This window comes from Eleutherodactylus coqui, chromosome 1 (assembly GCF_035609145.1).
Source record: "Eleutherodactylus coqui strain aEleCoq1 chromosome 1, aEleCoq1.hap1, whole genome shotgun sequence".
Lineage (NCBI taxonomy): Eukaryota > Metazoa > Chordata > Amphibia > Anura > Eleutherodactylidae > Eleutherodactylus > Eleutherodactylus coqui.
This window is the reverse complement of record NC_089837.1, coordinates 152,737,698-152,755,428: the sequence shown is the minus strand read 5'-3', so window position 1 is coordinate 152,755,428 and position 17,731 is coordinate 152,737,698. Positions and strand designations below refer to the sequence as shown.

The following is a 17,731-nucleotide window of genomic DNA, read 5'->3' as shown; positions in this document are numbered from 1 at the left end:
GAGGTCATTGTAGACGAGGGATACTCCTCTATTGTATATGAAAGTGTGATCTTCTGATGGTTCTGAGCACTTTATTCATACACACACTGTAGTTAGGTGACTACTTTCCAGAGAATCACTATAGCACTTAGGTCCTACGCATGTTCATATGAAACATACGGTGGCATCCATGCTGCAATTTAGAGGATTATTGATCTTGTCCTTTTAATTTTCTGGATCTATGGTTCGTCTAGCTATTTAGATATCACTGCCTGCATGAAATCAGCCCATGCATTTGACGCCAGGGCACTTAGTTACGTGATTGTTTCTGGTGTAGTCAAGTGCTGGGTTGTTCGTCTCAGACCACATCAATTCAGTGGTCTCTCTAACTGGGTTTTTAATCAAGTATGTTTTTTTTTTGAAAGACAGATTTGTGGTTTAATTAGATGCATTTCTGTTTAAATTAACTCATCAGGAACCAATTTTTGAAATCCAAAAGGGAAGAGACTTTTTCAGATTGTATTGTTCTTAGTAGAAAGAGCAGGCAACCACCTCTAAGGTGAAGATGGTATCTACAGTAATGGGGAATGACACACTAAGGGCTCCTTCCGATGGACGGATTTCCACCACGTAAGTCGCGGCGGAAATCCGCTGCGTTGCCCGCAGCTATTAGGTTCTATTGAACCTAATAGCTCAGTGCTCAAGGTGCGGAATTCCGCACCGTGAAAATCACCTGACCTCACCCACGGCATGCTTCATTTGCCGCGGGTGTACGTGCGGACGGCTTCCATTGCAGTCAATGGAAGCCGTCCGTCACGCTATCTTCCGCTGTAGCACACGTGGCGCGGCGGAGTGTCACGCCGAAGCGTCATGCGGGAGTGAGGACGCCGGATCCGCAGGTAAGTTTGGGGGTCTCTGGGGGGCGCCGTGATGGGCTCCGCCGCGGAATTCTGTGGCGGAGCCAGTCACGGCCGTGTGCTGCCAGCCTAAGGCTGCCTGTCCAAGGGTGTTGCAATATTGTATTGCAAACAAGTTGTATTCGCTACATATAACAAGTTACAATTCGTTCACGCTTGCCCAGTCTTTATTGTTAGGGCTCCTGTCCACTGGCGTTGTGAAATCCCGACGCGAATCTCCATGCGGGAGCCAGAGGACGGATCTCCGCTGTGAGCCTATCTGACAGATAGACTCACCCCGGAGAATCACAGCAATTCACAGCATGCTGCGATTTGCCGGCTGCAAGCAGAGAATAGCTGTGATTCTCCGCTAGTGGACATGGGGGCTGCGCTTTTCATAGCAAAGCTATGGAAAGCGTGCATTGCGTTCCCCGTGGCCGGATTATCGCCGTGGGCAACGCATTTCAAAAGCGCCCGTGGACAGCCTAACTGGGTGTGACAGCCCTCTATTGAGGACATCCAGCACAGAATGACCTTGATACCCTGGAGTTCCAACAATTGCCCCAGTTATCTAATCAATGTTCTTTAGCCTAAACTTATATTTGCTTTCAAATTACGGGCCAATACTATTGCTCAATCGCTATTGTTATCTAAAGGCCCATTTACACGGAGCGATGATAGTTAAAAAAAACAAAAACATCAAAAAAAGCAATCATTGGAGTGATCATCGTTGTGTCTAAATGCGCGGCCATTGTGCACTGCTAGCTGATCGTTAAATTTAGGCCAAACTAAAAATCGTTGTTCGGTGTTATCAGGAGTTCTCCACAGGTAGTGCTGTTAGCATTGGTTCCCGTCAGAGAACAAAAGGAACTGAAAGCAGATAAGAGCCCTCAGGCTATTAACGGCTTTCAGCTAAGGCTTCATTTGCACACTAAACAGGTATAAAGTAGCTACTTGATAGTTTATGCTAAATGATCGCTCAAAGCTGTCACTCAAACTGTCTTTTGAGCGATCCTCGCTCCGTGTAAATGGGTCTTAATAGATGGGCTAAGCTAATGGTCAATCTTGTAGTATTGATAAAGAAAATAATAGAGATGAGCGAACCTACTCGGCCACGCCCCTTTTTCGCCCGAGCACTGTGATTTTCGAGTACTTCCGTACTCGGGCGAAAAGATTCGGGGGGTGCTGTGGGTGAGTGGGGGGTTGCAGCGGGGAGTGGGGGGAGAGAGGGAGAGAGAGAGAGGGCTCCCCCCTGTTCCCCGCTGCTCCCGCCCCCCCCCCCCCCATTTCTTTTTTCCTCCCCACGTTTAAAAAAAAAAAAAAATCATCAAATTTATCCATCGACGTAGCTGTATGAGGGCTTGTTTTTTGCAGGACAAGTTGTATTTTTCAATGGTGCCATTTAAAGTACCATATAATGTACTGAAAAACTTTTACAAAACTGGAGTGAAATGGAAAAAAAAACAAAAAAAAACCCACGACATTTAGCCATCTTTCAGTGAGTTTTGTTTCTACGGCGCACAAACTGCACCACAAATGACCTGATAACCTTATTCTATGGATCAGTACAGTTACGATACCAAACTTGTATAGTTTTCTTTTTGCTGAAGTACTTGTATTTTTTTTCAAAGGCATTTAATTTTTTTAAATTATTTTCTGCCGCGCAATAACTTTATTTTTCTGTTGCCGTACTTGAGCAAGGGCTCATTTTTTGTGAGATGTCCTGTAGTTTATGATAGTACTAATTCGGAATACATATGATTTTTTTATTGCATTTTTTCTGGGAGACAGGGTGACTGAAAAAAAAATGCAGTTGTGGCGTTCTTTATTTATTTTTTCGGACTACCCGTGCGGGGTAAATAATGCACTACTTTGATAGATCGGACTTTTATGGACGCACCAATACCAAATATGTATTTTTCTTTTAGGATTTAGATTTTTTTTATTATAGATATGGCAAAAGGAGGGCGATTTAAACTTTTATTACTTTTTTTTTTTTTTTTTAAAGTGTGAAAAAGAAAAAAAAAAACCTATTACAATTTGCTATTGGCATAATCGTACTAGCCTGTAGAATTACTTGAATACATTATCTATACTGCTCAGAGAATGCAGTGAAAAATAACATGCCAGAATTACAGATTTTGTTAATCTTGCCCCTAGAAAAAAATGGAATAAAAAGCGATCAAAATTTTACATGTTCCAAAAACTTAGATAAATGAAGACTAGAGTTCATCCTGCAAAAAACAGGCCCTTCTAGAGCTCTGGCAATGGAAAAATAAATTAATGCGGCTCTTGGAATGTGGCGACACAAAAGCAAAACTTTAAGAAAAAAAAAATGTTTTAAATGTATAAAACTTGGTATCGCCGGAATCGTGGTGACTCAGAGAATAATGTTATCACACTATTTATTCTGCACGCTGAACACCGTAAAAATGAAATCCAAAAAACAAAGCGGCAGAATTTATTTTTTTTCCCCAATCTCCCTGCAATTTTTTTTTGTACAAAAGTTATGCAATACATTATATATACCCAAAAATGATGCCATCAAAAAGTTCAACTTGTCCCGCAAAAAACAAGCCCTCATATGGCTGTGTCAATGAAAAAATGAAAAAGCTATTGCTCTTGGAATGCGTCTGCAAAATTAGTTGAAATAATTAGACCATTTTAAAAAACCTGCCCGATACGACAGGGTGTTAAGAAACACACCACTCAAGGGGTTAATCATATGTTTTTAAAGCGCCTTCCTGATACTGTGCTCCCTAGGCTAATTTCACACGGGTGAGTGAGATATCAGACCATGAAACTTAGCCCAATGTCACACTTGTGCAGGTCCCCAAGGAGACTAGGCGTTTGCGTGTCCAGAACACCTCCCATCACATCAGAAAAGTAGTGATCCTGGGTGTTTTCAATGCGAAACCTCGCATCGCACGCCGTTCAATGCTTTTCCTGGCCCCATGAAAAACAATGCGTGAAGCATTCCGAGGGATCACCCAAAGATAGGAAATGGTGCGATTCTTTCCCACACCGTGATGCGAGGTGTGGGGAGAGGGGGAGAAGAAAGAAGGAAAAAATAAATCAATAAATTAAAAAAAAAACGCTAAGTGTATACGACCCCATTCAAAAGAATGGGGTTCATATTCGTGCATCTCGCAATGCACAAATCTTGCACAATTTTCTCGGCCATGTGAAAGAAGCCTTATTTAATGACCAGGCCTTGTATACATTGGAGCACACATGATGTCCCAGTGGTGCACATCAACAATCCTGCTCTCCTGCACCTAAACTAGAGAGAAGGGTATAGGGGAGCAGTGCGGTGCGCAACCTGGATGCGAGGAGTCAGTGATAATGGCAGGGGTGTCTCTGCTGCTCTCCCACCCCACAGATGGCAGTGACCGATAGAAAAGAAAAAAAAAAATCTAAAGTCTCTAGTTTAACATTTCTTTAGTGCTGCCCATTGGTATACAGTGTATGGTGATAAAATTTATATTTGCTCGTGACATCAGTCCGTATACAGTCCTATACCTGTTCCAGGCAAAAATAAATGTAAAAAAGGAAAAATATAAAATAAAAATGGGGGATGTAATCCCTTTCCCTGGAGGGTGGTGTGGTATGCTTCAGTGCTGATGATAAAGTGGTGAGAAGGAAAACTCCAGGAGTCAGCTTGAACAATAAAACATTAAAACTATTTATTTTCTGAGAGAGGTCTTCAATTTATCAAATTCATAAAGTGGACACTTCTGGAACTTTCTTAGTAGAATAGACAGGCTCTACTTCTGCATTTCAGCCTGAAGAGAGTAATTACAGGTATCACATCTGTACTCTTTATTCATCAATTTATCTTTATCATTCTGGTTGTAATCTTCAGTCTCAAACATTCTGCATATATATATATATATATATATATATATATAATCCTTGTTTCTATAATTTTCTTGTCGTAATGCAATCCTTCTTTCTATATAAAACAACTTTTTGGTGCTTACACCTTTTCCTCCTCATCGCACTGTAATTTTCTCCTGCTCTGGTCTTTGCTTTCGCTCTCCTTTCTGGTCTCGCTCTAGATTGATCTTTTTCCACTAACTGAATCCAAGACCAACTCCTCCTGACAGAAATTAACTGACAAACCCATGCGGAGAGCTGCTCTACCAATCATGGGCTCTCATCTCTAATTGTCCTGCCATCCAATCCCTATTGCTGGGTGATGGAATGCCCAAATGGGAATGTGGGACCTGACAGCCAATTAGATCTAGGGGTGGTTGTCAGTCAGGTTAAGCTGGTTACCAACATGAAATAAAACAGTCTTAAAAACACACACACACACACACACACACACCTGGAAGTTACCACAATGTCTTTTGTAGTGCCCAATTCTGAGCCACTACAACAGGACCATGGAGGAGCACCACAGGGACATCACATGTGGCATAATACAAGACCAGGTCATTAAACAAAGAGTAATAGCACCATATGGGGCTTTAAACGGGGCAGTCAGGAAATAACAGGGGAAACAGAGGGGTTTATATTACAGTGGGGCACAAATGGGCTTATAGTACTGGGGGGGGGGGGAGGGAGCGGGTCTTTATTTTGAAATGGGCACAATGGAGGAATGAATTGATTACTATGTAAAGGCACCAAGTAGGGAGCACTGAGAGGAGCATTAGGAGTAGCAGCAGAATGAGGAACATTTAGTGAAAGAAGTCTTCATGGTGGTTTGGGTGAAATAAAGAAAAAGGCCTTTTCTAAGCGTTTGTATTCAGAGCTGGCTTGCAGCAGAGTAAGCTACGCTGAAAGAAAACAAAGGAAAAGGTGAGCAGCTGTATGCATAGAGATAGTCTATCAGAGTCATCCCATATTAGGCAGGGTTAGGTGAGTTTTTGTTTTTTGAAGCATCTTTTGATCTCCATATCTTTATTTTTTCTTCAATGAAGCTGTATGAAGGCTCCTTTATATGCAAGATGATTAGAGATGAGCGAACGTACTCGTCCGAGCTTGATGCTCGTTCGAGTATTAGCGTGTTCGAGATGCTCGTTATTCGAAACGAGCACCACGCGATGTTCGAGTTACTTCCACTTTCATCTCTGAGACGTTAGGGCGCTTTTCTGGCCAATAGAAAGACAGGGAAGGCATTACAACTTCCCCCTGCGACGTTCAAGCCCTATACCACCCCCCTGCTGTGAGTGGCTGGCGAGATCAGGTGTCACCCGAGTATATAAATCGGCCCCTCCCGCGGCTCGCCACAGATGCGTTCTGGCATAGTTCAGGGAAAGTGCTGTCTTGCTGTAGTTTCTATAGGGAGAGTGTTGGGGTTCTTGAAGCCTAAAATAACTCCTAACGGTCCTTCTTAGGGCCACATCTAACCGTGTGCAGTAGTGTGGAGGCTGCTTTTTGCAGTGTTGCACATTTGTTTTGTTTTTTTGGTATATGGGCCGTGCAGAGCATTGCGCCCTGCAGTAATTATACATAGTCCAGGGCCAGTAGTGGTGGTGAGGCAGGGACAGAGGACATATTTCTTGAATATAGGCAGTGGGCCTTTCCAAAAACTTTTGGGAAAAAAATTTGGGCTGCCTGTGACCGTCCTCAGTGTACTGGGTCTCTGCTGAGGGTAGTTGTCCAAATTCATACGCAGCCAGCTAAGTGTTACAGCAGGCTTACACTAAATGATTTCCTGGCTCTGTGTTGGCTGTTACATCACCGCTGTATTCCAGTCCACAGTGCAACAGTCTGCAGTTATTTTACATAGTCCAGGGCCAGTAGTGGTGACGCAGAGAGAGAAGACATTTAGTGTATATAGACAGCGGGCCTTTCCAAAAACTTTTGGGAAAAAAATTCTATTTGGGCTGCCTGTGACCGTCCTCAGTGTACTGGGTCTGTGCTGGGGGTAGTTGTCCTAATTCATACGCAGCCAGCTAAGTGTTACAGCAGGCTTGCGCAAAATTATTTCCTGGCTCTGCTGTGCGTTCGGTAAGCGAAGTCAGCCTCCAACCACAGGCCAATAAGTGGCACATTTAATTACAGCGTTCTGTTTCTGCACTACTGGTAATACAGCATGCTGAGGGGTAGGGGTAGGCCTAGAGGACGTGGACGCGGGCGAGGACGCGGAGGCCCAAGTCAGGGTGTGGGCACAGGCCGAGCCAGTGCGGTGGCCAGGGGTAGAGGCAGGGCCAGACCGAATGATCCACCAACTGTTTCCCAAAGCGCCCCCTCGCGCCATGCCACCCTGCAGAGGCCAAGGTGCTCTACGGTGTGGCAGTTTTTCACAGAGACGCCTGACGACCGACGAACAGTGGTGTGCAACCTTTGTCGCGCCAAGATCAGCTGGGGAGCCACCACCACCAGCATGCGCAGGCATATGATAGCCAAGCACCCCACAAGGTGGGACGAAGGCCGTTCACCGCCTCCGGTTTGCACCACTGCCTCTCCCCCTGTGCCCCAACCTGCCACTGAGATCCAACCCCCCTCTGAGGACACAGGCACTACCGTCTCCTGGCCTCCACTCACACCCTCACCTCCGCTGTCCTCGGCCCAATCCAGCAAGGTCTCTCAGCGCAGCGTCCAGACGTCGCTAGCGCCACTGTTTGAGCGCAAGTACGCCACCACGCACCCGCAAGCTCAAGCGTTAAACGTGCACATTGCCAAATTGATCAGCCTGGAGATGCTGCCGTATAGGCTTGTGGAAACGGAGGCTTTCAAAAGCATGATGGTGGCGGCGGCCCCGCACTACTCGGTTCCCTCCTCCTGCTCCAACGCAACCTCTGTCTCGCAATCAAGATGTGTCAGCAGCACGTCGCCAGCAGTCGCTGTCGCGTGGCAGCACAGCGGTGGGCAAGCGTCAGCTTAGGAGAGAAGAGCCACACGGCCCACGAACTGCTGCAGGGTCTGACAGAGCAGACCGACCGCTGGCTTTTGCCGCTGAGCCTCCAACCGGGCATGGTCGTGTGTGACAACGGCCGTAACCTGGTGGCGGCTCTGCAGCTCGGCAGCCTCACGCACGTGCCATGCTTGGCCCATGTCTTTAATTTGGTGGTTCAGCGCTTTCTGAAAAGCTACCCACACTTGTCATACCTGCACAGAAAGGTGCGCCAGGTCAGCGCACATTTCCGCAACTCCAAGACGGATGCTGCCACCCTGCAACATCGGTTTCATCTGCCAGTGCACCGACTGCTGTGCGACGTGCCCACACGGTGGAACTCTACGCTCCACATGTTGGCCAGACTCTATGAGCAGCGTAGAGCTATAGTGGAATACCAACTCCAACATGGGCGGCGTAGTGGGAGTCAGCCTCCTCAATTTTTTACAGTAGAGTGGGCCTGGTTGGCAGCCATCTGCCAGGTCCTTGGAAACTTTGAGGAGTCTACCCAGATGGTGAGCGGGGATGCTGCAATCATTAGCGTCACCATTCCTCTGCTATGCCTCTTGAGAAGTTCCCTGCAAAGCATAAAGGCAGACGCTTTGCGCTCGGAAACTGAGGCGGGGGAAGACAGTATGTCGCTGGATAGTCAGAGCACACTCATGTCTATATCTCAGCGCGTTGAGGAGGAGGAGGAGGAGGGGGAAGACACAGCTTGGCCTACTGCTGAGGGTACCCATGCTGCTTGCCTGTCATCCTTTCAGCATGTATGGCCGGAGGAGGAGGAGGATCCTGAAAGTGATCTTCCTAGTGAGGACAGCCATGTGTTGCGTACAGGTACCCTGGCACACATGGCTGACTTCATGTTAGGATGCCTTTCTCGTGACCCTCGCGTTACACGCATTCTGGCCACTACGGATTACTGGGTGTACACACTGCTCGACCCACGGTATAAGGAGAACCTTTCCACTCTCATACCCGAAGAGGAAAGGGGTTCGAGAGTGATGCTATACCACAGGACCCTGGCGGACAAACTGATGGTAACATTCCCATCTGACAGCGCTAGTGGCAGAAGGCGCAGTTCCGAGGGCCTGGTAGCAGGGGAGGCGCAGAGATCAGGCAGCATGTACAGCGCAGGCAGGGGAACATTCTCCAAGGCCTTTGCCAGCTTTATGGCTCCCCAGCAAGACTGTGTTACCGCTCCCCAGTCAAGGCTGAGTTGGCGGGAGCACTGTACAAGGATGGTGAGGGAGTACGTAGCCGATCGCACGACCGTCCTCGGTGACGCCTCTGCCCCCTACAACTACTGGGTGTCGCAGCTGGACACGTGGCCTGAACTCGCGCTGTATGCCCTGGAGGTGCTTGCTTGTCCTGCGGCTAGCGTCTTGTCAGAGAGGGTGTTTAGTGCGGCTGGGGGAATCATCACAGATAAGCGTACGCGCCTATCAACCGACAGTGCCGACAGGCTTACACTCATCAAGATGAACAAAGCCTGGATTTCCCCAGACTTCTCTTCTCCACCAGCGGACAGCAGCGATACCTAAGCAATACGTAGGCTGCACCCGCGGATGGAAGCATCGTTCTCTATCACCATCAAAAACGGGGACATTTTTGCTTCATCAATCTGTGTATAATATTCCTCCTCCTCCTCCTCCTGAAACCTCACGTAATCACGCCAAACGGGCAATTTTTCTTAGGCCCACAAGGCTCAGTCATATAATTTTTCTAAACAATTTTTATATGTTTCAATGCTCATTAAAGCGTTGAAACTTGCACCGGAACCAATTTTTATTTTAACTGGGCTGCCTCCTGGCCTAGTTACCAATTAAGCCACATTAACCAAAGCGATTAATGGGTTTCACCTGCCCTCTTGGTTGGGCATGGGCAATTTTTCTGAGGTACATTAGTACTGTTGGTACACCAATTTTTTGGGGCCCTCGCCTACAGTGTAATCAAATTAATTTTTAGCCCACCTGCATTACAGCTGACGTTACATCAGCTGTGCTGGGCACTGCAATGGGATATATTTATGTACCGCCGGTGGGTTCCAGGGAGCCACCCATGCTGTCGGTCCACACCGACCATCACATGGTCGTATTCCTGAGACGTAAAAGCGCCCGGCCGGCCAATATAGCACCGGGCGTTTTTATGTCAGGCCCAAAAGATTGTCCTGGAACTATGTTTTTGGCCGGAATATGTCAGCCGCTGCATGAGCTCCTATGAGAGCCCATAGCAGCGGCCGAAGGTGGGAGAGAGTTTAACAGCTTGGCTGCTAAACTCCCTCCCTCTGTTCTTCACCCCCCCCCCCCCCCATGCAGTGTCACCTCTTGTTACACACACACACACACACACACGCACACGCACACACGCACACGCACACGCACACGCACACGCACACGCACACGCACACGCACACGCACACGCACACGCACACGCACACGCACACGCACACGCACACGCACACGCACACACACACACACACACACACACACACACACACACACACGCACACGCGCACGCGCACGCTGTATAATAGGAGGGGGCAGAGCTAAGCGCCGGTCCACGCCACCTCCTCCCATTTATGGCTATGGACAAGGGGTGGTGACGGAGCTTAGCCCCACCCACACCACACCCCTTGTTAATAGCCATCAATGGGAGGAGGAGGGGTGGACCAGCATTTAGACCCACCCCCCTCCAATTGCAAAGAACGAGCAGGGAGGAGACGAGAGGCGAGCCGGCGATGTGGAGGGAAGGGAAATGGGTGATGGCCTGGTGAGCTCGGCGCATATGCGCCGGACCCCAGGCCATCTGAACGAGCGCACAAACATTTGATTTGTGCGCCCGTTCACCAGATTTTTCTCTCCCAATGTAGCATATATCGGCTGGCCGTGAAAACAGTGGCCAATATGCACTTGTGGGAATAAAGCCTTACGGTGCTGACAGCAGGCAGCTAATCAGCTGGGGTCCTGAGAATAAGTCATCAATAGTATTTCCCTTGAAAAGTCCTTTACAATGTCAATACATTAAATATTGGCTAGTGGATTATTTTTACAGGACAAACTAACAATTTAACACTATATAGGAGTGCAATCTCATTGTGCCTTGATGTGCCAAGACGAGTTGGATTTTAACCACTATTGTTGTCCTGGGACATTAGCATTATCATAGATATCTGGCAGCCACTTATTACAGGCTTTAAAAAAAAAAGAAAAAAAAAAAAAAACATGCTCAGGCACACAGAATATGCCGTTTTCAGAAGGGTGAGGACTGAGGCTTTACATGAGCATATGCTTATTTGTGCTATGTTTTTGCACACTGGGTATTGCGTATTTGTGTGCGCAACAGTGTTTTTTTTACTGTTTCCTTTGTGTGCACGCAGCAAAAAAAAAAATAAAAAAATTTACACAAAAATCAATGCTCTCAGCCACTAAAACGGTGAATTAGTTTGAAGATGTGTTCTTTCTCTATGAAAATGTGCAGGAAAATAGAGAATGCTGCATTTTGTTTTGCCCAGCCGAATTGCGCACACCAAATACACTCATGTGAACAAACCCATTGAAATCAATCCCATCTAACAGGACCCTAACCTGTCAATAAAATATTTATATATATGCGCACACACATACCATAAGGCCTCCTGCACACGACAGGGTCGGGTCCAGCATGCGGGATCCGACCTCACTCACCTGTCCTGATTCTTCTTTAGCTGTACTGCGGAAGCGCCGGCGTGCATGCAGAGTACAGATAAAGCCGCGCCATCGCTAGGCGATGACACATATCCTGTGATCTTCTGCAGTTCTGACAGTGGAAGGGCCGTGGGACGGGCGGCTTCCATTGACTTCAATGAAAGCTGTCGGTGTGGAAATAAGCACAGAATGGAGCATCCTGTGATTTTTCTGCCACAAGCGGAAATTTCCCTTATTCTTTGGTACAACATAATCTCTACAAGGGATAGCACTATAGTCCAACTATATTTAAAACATGTAACATCCATCATAACACACAATATTCAGATTTAGCAGAGTATGTCATATAATACAGTGAAACCTCGAAGAAGACCACCTTTTTTAGAAGCCTGCTGCTGACCCACATTATTATGTTGGAGACTTCCATCTATTTTCACAGCAATTTTGAGTCGTTGCCTCAGAGTATTGTTTATATTTATCATATATCTTCATAATATGTAATTACAATAATTATCTTTTAATTTTATGAAGACACTAGTACCTGAGATTAGTAAATTTGCAATAGCATTAACCCTTTACAATCCACTGTCTGAGATCTAAAGACATTCTGATTGAAGCCTGTACAGCTCCAATGTCGGAAGACGTCCGGCAGGATATGCTTACTGTAGATTACTGACCGTTCTGTTGTTGGGGGTCCTCTCCACCATGTCCCATACCACAGTACTGGCTCTAGCCAGCAAACTGCACCATTGTATAATGGCAAAAAGAGAGAGCCCCCTAGGAAACCCTGAAGCCAAAATTGGATTGCAAAGGGTTAAACTCATTGGCTACATTGTACACTTCTGATGCAGTTCATAAACTTCTTACAAAGTGATTACGCATTCATTCTTAAATGTTATCTTACCATCTCATTCTCTTCCCCGGGGTTCAGCAGTACACGTGTGTCTGTCTTCATCCTGTCTGTATCCATTTCTTGTGACTTTTTGATAAAACTAGGAGCACAGCTTTCTTGCAGAGTGCAGGAGCTCCCAAGCTTTCAGCATTATTACTGAGAACACACCCTCTTAATTGCAGTAAGTTGTTTCCTCCCAAATGACCAATAGTGTTAGGTGTTGTACTGAAACTATTGTATTTATTCTAATGCAGAGGTGTTTCTGTAGGGCTTGGAGTGTGCTGAGAAGTCTTCACAATTAAGCACAGAAAATATTGATTTAATTGCTTAGAGCAATATAAACAGGTGACAGTATATAACAGTGCTATAATACACAGAAGTGTTTTACAAATTAAGGCTGCATTCACATGAACGTATATCGGCTCGGTTTTCACGCCGAGCCGATATACGTCGTCCTCATCTGCAGGGGAGGGAGGATGGAAGAGCCAGGAGCAGGAACTGAGCTCCCGTCCCCTCTCTGCCTCCTCTCCGCCCCTCTGCACTATTTGCAATGGCGAGAGGTGGGATGGGGGCGGGGCTAAATCGAGAAACTTGGCCCCGCTCCCGTCACACCTCCTTTCACCTCCCCCCCCTGCAGATGAGGACGACGTATATCGGCTCGGCGTGAAAACCAAGCCGATATACATTCGTGTGAATGCAGCCTAAGATACATTCATTGAAAGCAAAAAACAAAACACACAAGCACTTAGGCTGGGTTCACACAGGATGGATTTGCTGCGGAATTTCCCTGCGGAGTTTTGCTGCGGCACATCCGCCTGTGGCCACTAATCCCGGTATTGGCCAGCCATGTAGACGAGAATTTGTGAAATTCTCATCCACATGGGGTGGCCAATCCGTTGCGGCAAAGCCGGGTGGAACTGGCGTTGTAGCGCGGATTCAAAAGATGCAGCATGTCAATTTTTTTTTCCGCTGCGGCCTTGCTTCTCTCTGTGGGGAGAGTAGGCCGCAGAATGTTGGCATCCGAACCATTTCAAAACCCGCAGCTAAATGCTGCAGGCTTTGAAGCTACGCTTTTCCAGTGGAGATCCCGCGGTTTTTCGGTGCGGCCAAACCGCGGGAATTCCGCTGGAAATCTGCCCCGTGGGAACCCAGCCTTACATGGAGTTGTTGGAATGGAATGAAACTTCCTATGTGTGATTGTAACATTCATATAAGTAAGTGAATACAATATCAGAGTAAAAGCATAATTTATTGCAGGAAAACAGAACATGTGAAGCGAGGCTCTAGTACCATGTTGAATCGTCTCTAGCTTGGATACAAGATGTGATACAGGTGGGCATGGATGCTCTAGTATCCTGTTGTACCGCCTCTAGCTTGGATACAAGATGTGATACGGATGGGCATGGATGCTCTAGTACCCTGTTGTACTGCCTCTAGCTTGGATGCAAGGTGCGATATGGATGGGCATTGAGGCTCTAGTACCCTGTTGTACTGCATGTAGCTTGGATACAAGATGTGATACAGGTGGGCATGGAGGCTCCAGTACCCCGTTGTACCACCTCTAGCTTGGATGCAAGATGTGTTACGAGCAGCACTGGGGCTCTAGTACTCTGTTGGGCCGCCTCTAGCTTGGATACAAAATATGTTACGGACATCATGGGGGCTTCTAGTACCGTGTTAGGCTGCCTCTAGCTTAGATGTAAGATGTGACTGGGGCAGCATATAGGCTCTAGTACCCTGTTGGGCCACCTCTTGCTTGGATGCAAGATGTGATACGGGCAGGCATGGAGGGTCTAGTACTCTGTTGTGCCACCTCTAGCTTGGATACAAGATGTGATATGGGCAGACATGGAGGCTCTAGTATCCTGTTGTACCACCTCTAGCTTGGATGCAAGATGTGATACTGGCGGACATGGAGGCTCTAGTACTCTGTTGTGCCACCTCTAGCTTGGATACAAGATGTGATACAGGCAGGCATGGAGGCTCTAGCACCCTGTTGTACCGCCTCTAGCTTGGATACAAGATGTGATACTGGTGGGCATGGAGGCTCTAGCATGCTGTTGTACTACCTCTAGCTTGGATACAAGACGTGATACGGGCGGGCATGGATGCTATAGTATCCTGTTTTACTGTCTCTAGCTTGGATACAAGATGTCATACGGGCGGGCATGGAAGTTCTAGTACCCTGTTGTACTGCCTCTAGCTTGGATACAAGATGTGATACATGTGGGCATGGATGCTCTAGTATCCTGTTGTACTGCCTCTAGCTTAGATGTAAGATGTGACTGGGGCAGCATATAGGCTCTAGTACCCTGTTGGGCCACCTCTTGCTTGGATGCAAGATGTGATACGGGCAGGCATGGAGGGTCTAGTACTCTGTTGTGCCACCTCTAGCTTGGATACAAGATGTGATATGGGCAGACATGGAGGCTCTAGTATCCTGTTGTACCACCTCTAGCTTGGATGCAAGATGTGATACTGGCGGACATGGAGGCTCTAGTACTCTGTTGTGCCACCTCTAGCTTGGATACAAGATGTGATACAGGCAGGCATGGAGGCTCTAGCACCCTGTTGTACCGCCTCTAGCTTGGATACAAGATGTGATACTGGTGGGCATGGAGGCTCTAGCATGCGGTTGTACTACCTCTAGCTTGGATACAAGACGTGATACGGGCGGGCATGGATGCTATAGTATCCTGTTTTACTGTCTCTAGCTTGGATACAAGATGTCATACGGGCGGGCATGGAAGTTCTAGTACCCTGTTGTACTGCCTCTAGCTTGGATACAAGATGTGATACATGTGGGCATGGATGCTCTAGTATCCTGTTGTACTGCCTCTAGCTTGGATACAAGATGTGACACGGACAGGCCTTTTTATAGTCCAATGGTAGAACAATATCGTGTCACAAATCTAATCATTTGCGTATCTGCAAATGATGTAACTGCATGCCGAGTTTTGCAGCAAAATGAAAACGCCTTTCAGGTGTTTAGATTTTCTTTTGACAGCTAGGGAGCCATTCTAAGGCTGGATTCACACGAACGTATATGGACTCGGTTTTCACACTGAGCCGATATACGGTGTCCTCATCTGCGGGGGGGGGGGAGGATGGAAGAGCCAGGAGCAGGAACTGAGCTCCCGCCCCCTCTCTGCCTCCTCTCCACCCCTCTGCACTATTTGCAATGAAAGGAGGTGGGACGGGGCAGAGCTAGGTTCCGAGAATTAGCCCCGCCCCATCCCGCCTCTCCTCATTGAAAATAGTGCAGAGGGGCGGAGAGGAGGCAGAGAGGGGGCGGGAGCTCGGAGCACTGCTCCTGGCTCTTCCAGGCTCCCCCCTGCAGAGAGAGACGACGTATATCGGCTCAGCGTGAAAACCGAGCCGATATACATTTGTGTGAATCCAGCCTAAGGGTGCGGGCAGACGAGCGTAGGCGTATTTACGTTCGCACGAGCGCAACAAAAATCGCCCGAGCGCAACGTATAATCGCCCGAGAGAACGTTTTTCACCGATCACGACCAGAGCTAGAAAGCTTTTCGGCCATCAAATATGCGTTGGCGCGTATTTCGGTCGCATATGTTCCGGTTTTTTTTCGGGTTGCCGTTTTTATGCGCCGTAAAATCGCCCATGTGAACGAATACATTCGAAACCATTGCCTCAGATGGTCATGTATATACGTTTGGTCGCAAAAACGCGCCGTTTATGCGCTCGTCTACCTGCACCCTAAAGCTGTTTAGTAGAAGTGAGAGTTTTTTTCTACTTTAGGACTGTTAGGAAAATATTAAATGTATGATTATTTAGATTTCATTCAGCCATTACAATTTTGAGCCTTTGACCAAAATATACTGAGTAGGTAGCTAAACCAGTTCCATGTGCAAATCAGAAGAGATGTCCCCTCTTTTGATGCGCAAATTCTATTGACTTAAACACAAGGGTTAACTCAACATGATGGACATTTAAGATTAGATCCTGGTCTAGGAACATGTGTAATTAAGCTTGTATTTAGACAAAGTGGAGTCAATATTAATGACCAAGTGCAACTGTTTGATGTCCACTTCACACAGGAATGTGCTGGTACCTTTTGGTTTAGAAGGCTTTGGTATGCAGCCATATAATAATCTGTTGGAATGAGGACTTGGTCAGCTGTATTAGAATATAAAAAGGTTTCATCTTCTCAAGTTAAAAAGGAGTAGTAGCTTTTGGAAGCTAGGAGGAGAAGTCTTGGAAACTCTGATGAAAGGATGAGGGGCTCTGAGTAGTACGGACGCTTCAGAGACAGAATGAGGAGGTCATCTGTTGAACACCTAGATGTGAGGGAACTAGAGATGAGCGAGCACCAAAATGCTCGGGTGCTCGTTACTCGAGACGAATTTTTCGCGATGCTCGAGGGTTCGTTTCGAGTAACGAACCTCATTGAAGTCAATGGGCGACCCGAGCATTTTTGTATTTCGCCGATGCTCGCTAAGGTTTACATGTGTGAAAATCTGGGCAATTCAAGAAAGTGATGGAAACGACACAGCAACGGATAGGGCAGGCAAGGGGCTACATGTTGGGCTGCATCTCAAGTTCACAGGTCCCACTATTAAGCCACAATACCGGCAAGAGTGGGCCCCCCCCCCTCCCAACAACTTTTACTTCTGAAAAGCCCTCATTAGCATGGCATACCTTAGCTAAGCACCACACTACCTCCAACAAAGCACAATCACTGCCTGCATGACACTCCGCTGCCACTTCTCCTGGGTTACATGCTGCCCAACCCCCCCCCCCCGCACGACAGTGTCCACAGCGTACACCAAATTGTCCCTGCCCAGCCTTCAGCTGCCCTCATGCCACGCCACCCTCATGTCTATTTATAAGTGCGTCTGCCAGAGGAAAAGCAGGCACACACTGCAGAGGGTTGGCATGGCTAGGCAGCGACCCCCCCATAAAAGGGGCGGGCCGATAGTCCACAATGCTGTACAGAAGCAATGAGAAATCCAATCCTGTGCCACCTCCATCTGGAGCTGCACACGTGGGCATAGCAATGGGGAACCTATGTGCCACACACTATTCCAGAAGAAGTTAATGCAACCACAGCACTCACCAGAGTTGGCAGACTAAAACTCCGGATTCCACCAGAGGATCATCTGTTGTGGATATGAGGAGAAATGCGCAAGAGCCTGGTGTGGTCCGGATCCAGAAACCAAACACGGCTGAATTTGTAAAGTAACCAGGCAGCAGCTGATGATTTTTTATAAAGATAGAAAAACTTTTATTCCTCCAAAAAAGTCAGACTGGCGACGTTTTGGTCTCCACTGAAACCTTTCTCAAGCCTTGAGAAAGGTTTCAGTGGAGACCGAAACATCGCCAGTCTGACTTTTATGGAGGAATAAAAGTTTTTCTATCTTTATAAAAAATCATCAGCTGCTGCCTGGTTACTTTACAAATTGTGCCA

At 47.2% G+C, this 17,731-nt stretch overlaps 1 protein-coding gene across 2 annotated transcripts in view; it reads right to left on the bottom strand.

Moving 5' to 3' along the window:
• LOC136627001 (probable cation-transporting ATPase 13A5) overlaps nucleotides 1–12,442 on the bottom strand; it is a 130,175-nt gene extending 117,733 nt beyond the window's left edge. For both annotated transcript variants that reach the window (XM_066601957.1, XM_066601964.1), the window contains exon 1: nucleotides 12,313–12,442. In XM_066601957.1, the coding sequence (XP_066458054.1) occupies nucleotides 12,313–12,378 (66 nt within the window). In that variant the 5' untranslated portion in view covers nucleotides 12,379–12,442. The remainder of the gene's footprint in view (nucleotides 1–12,312) is intronic.
• Between the last annotated feature and the right edge of the window lie 5,289 nt (nucleotides 12,443–17,731).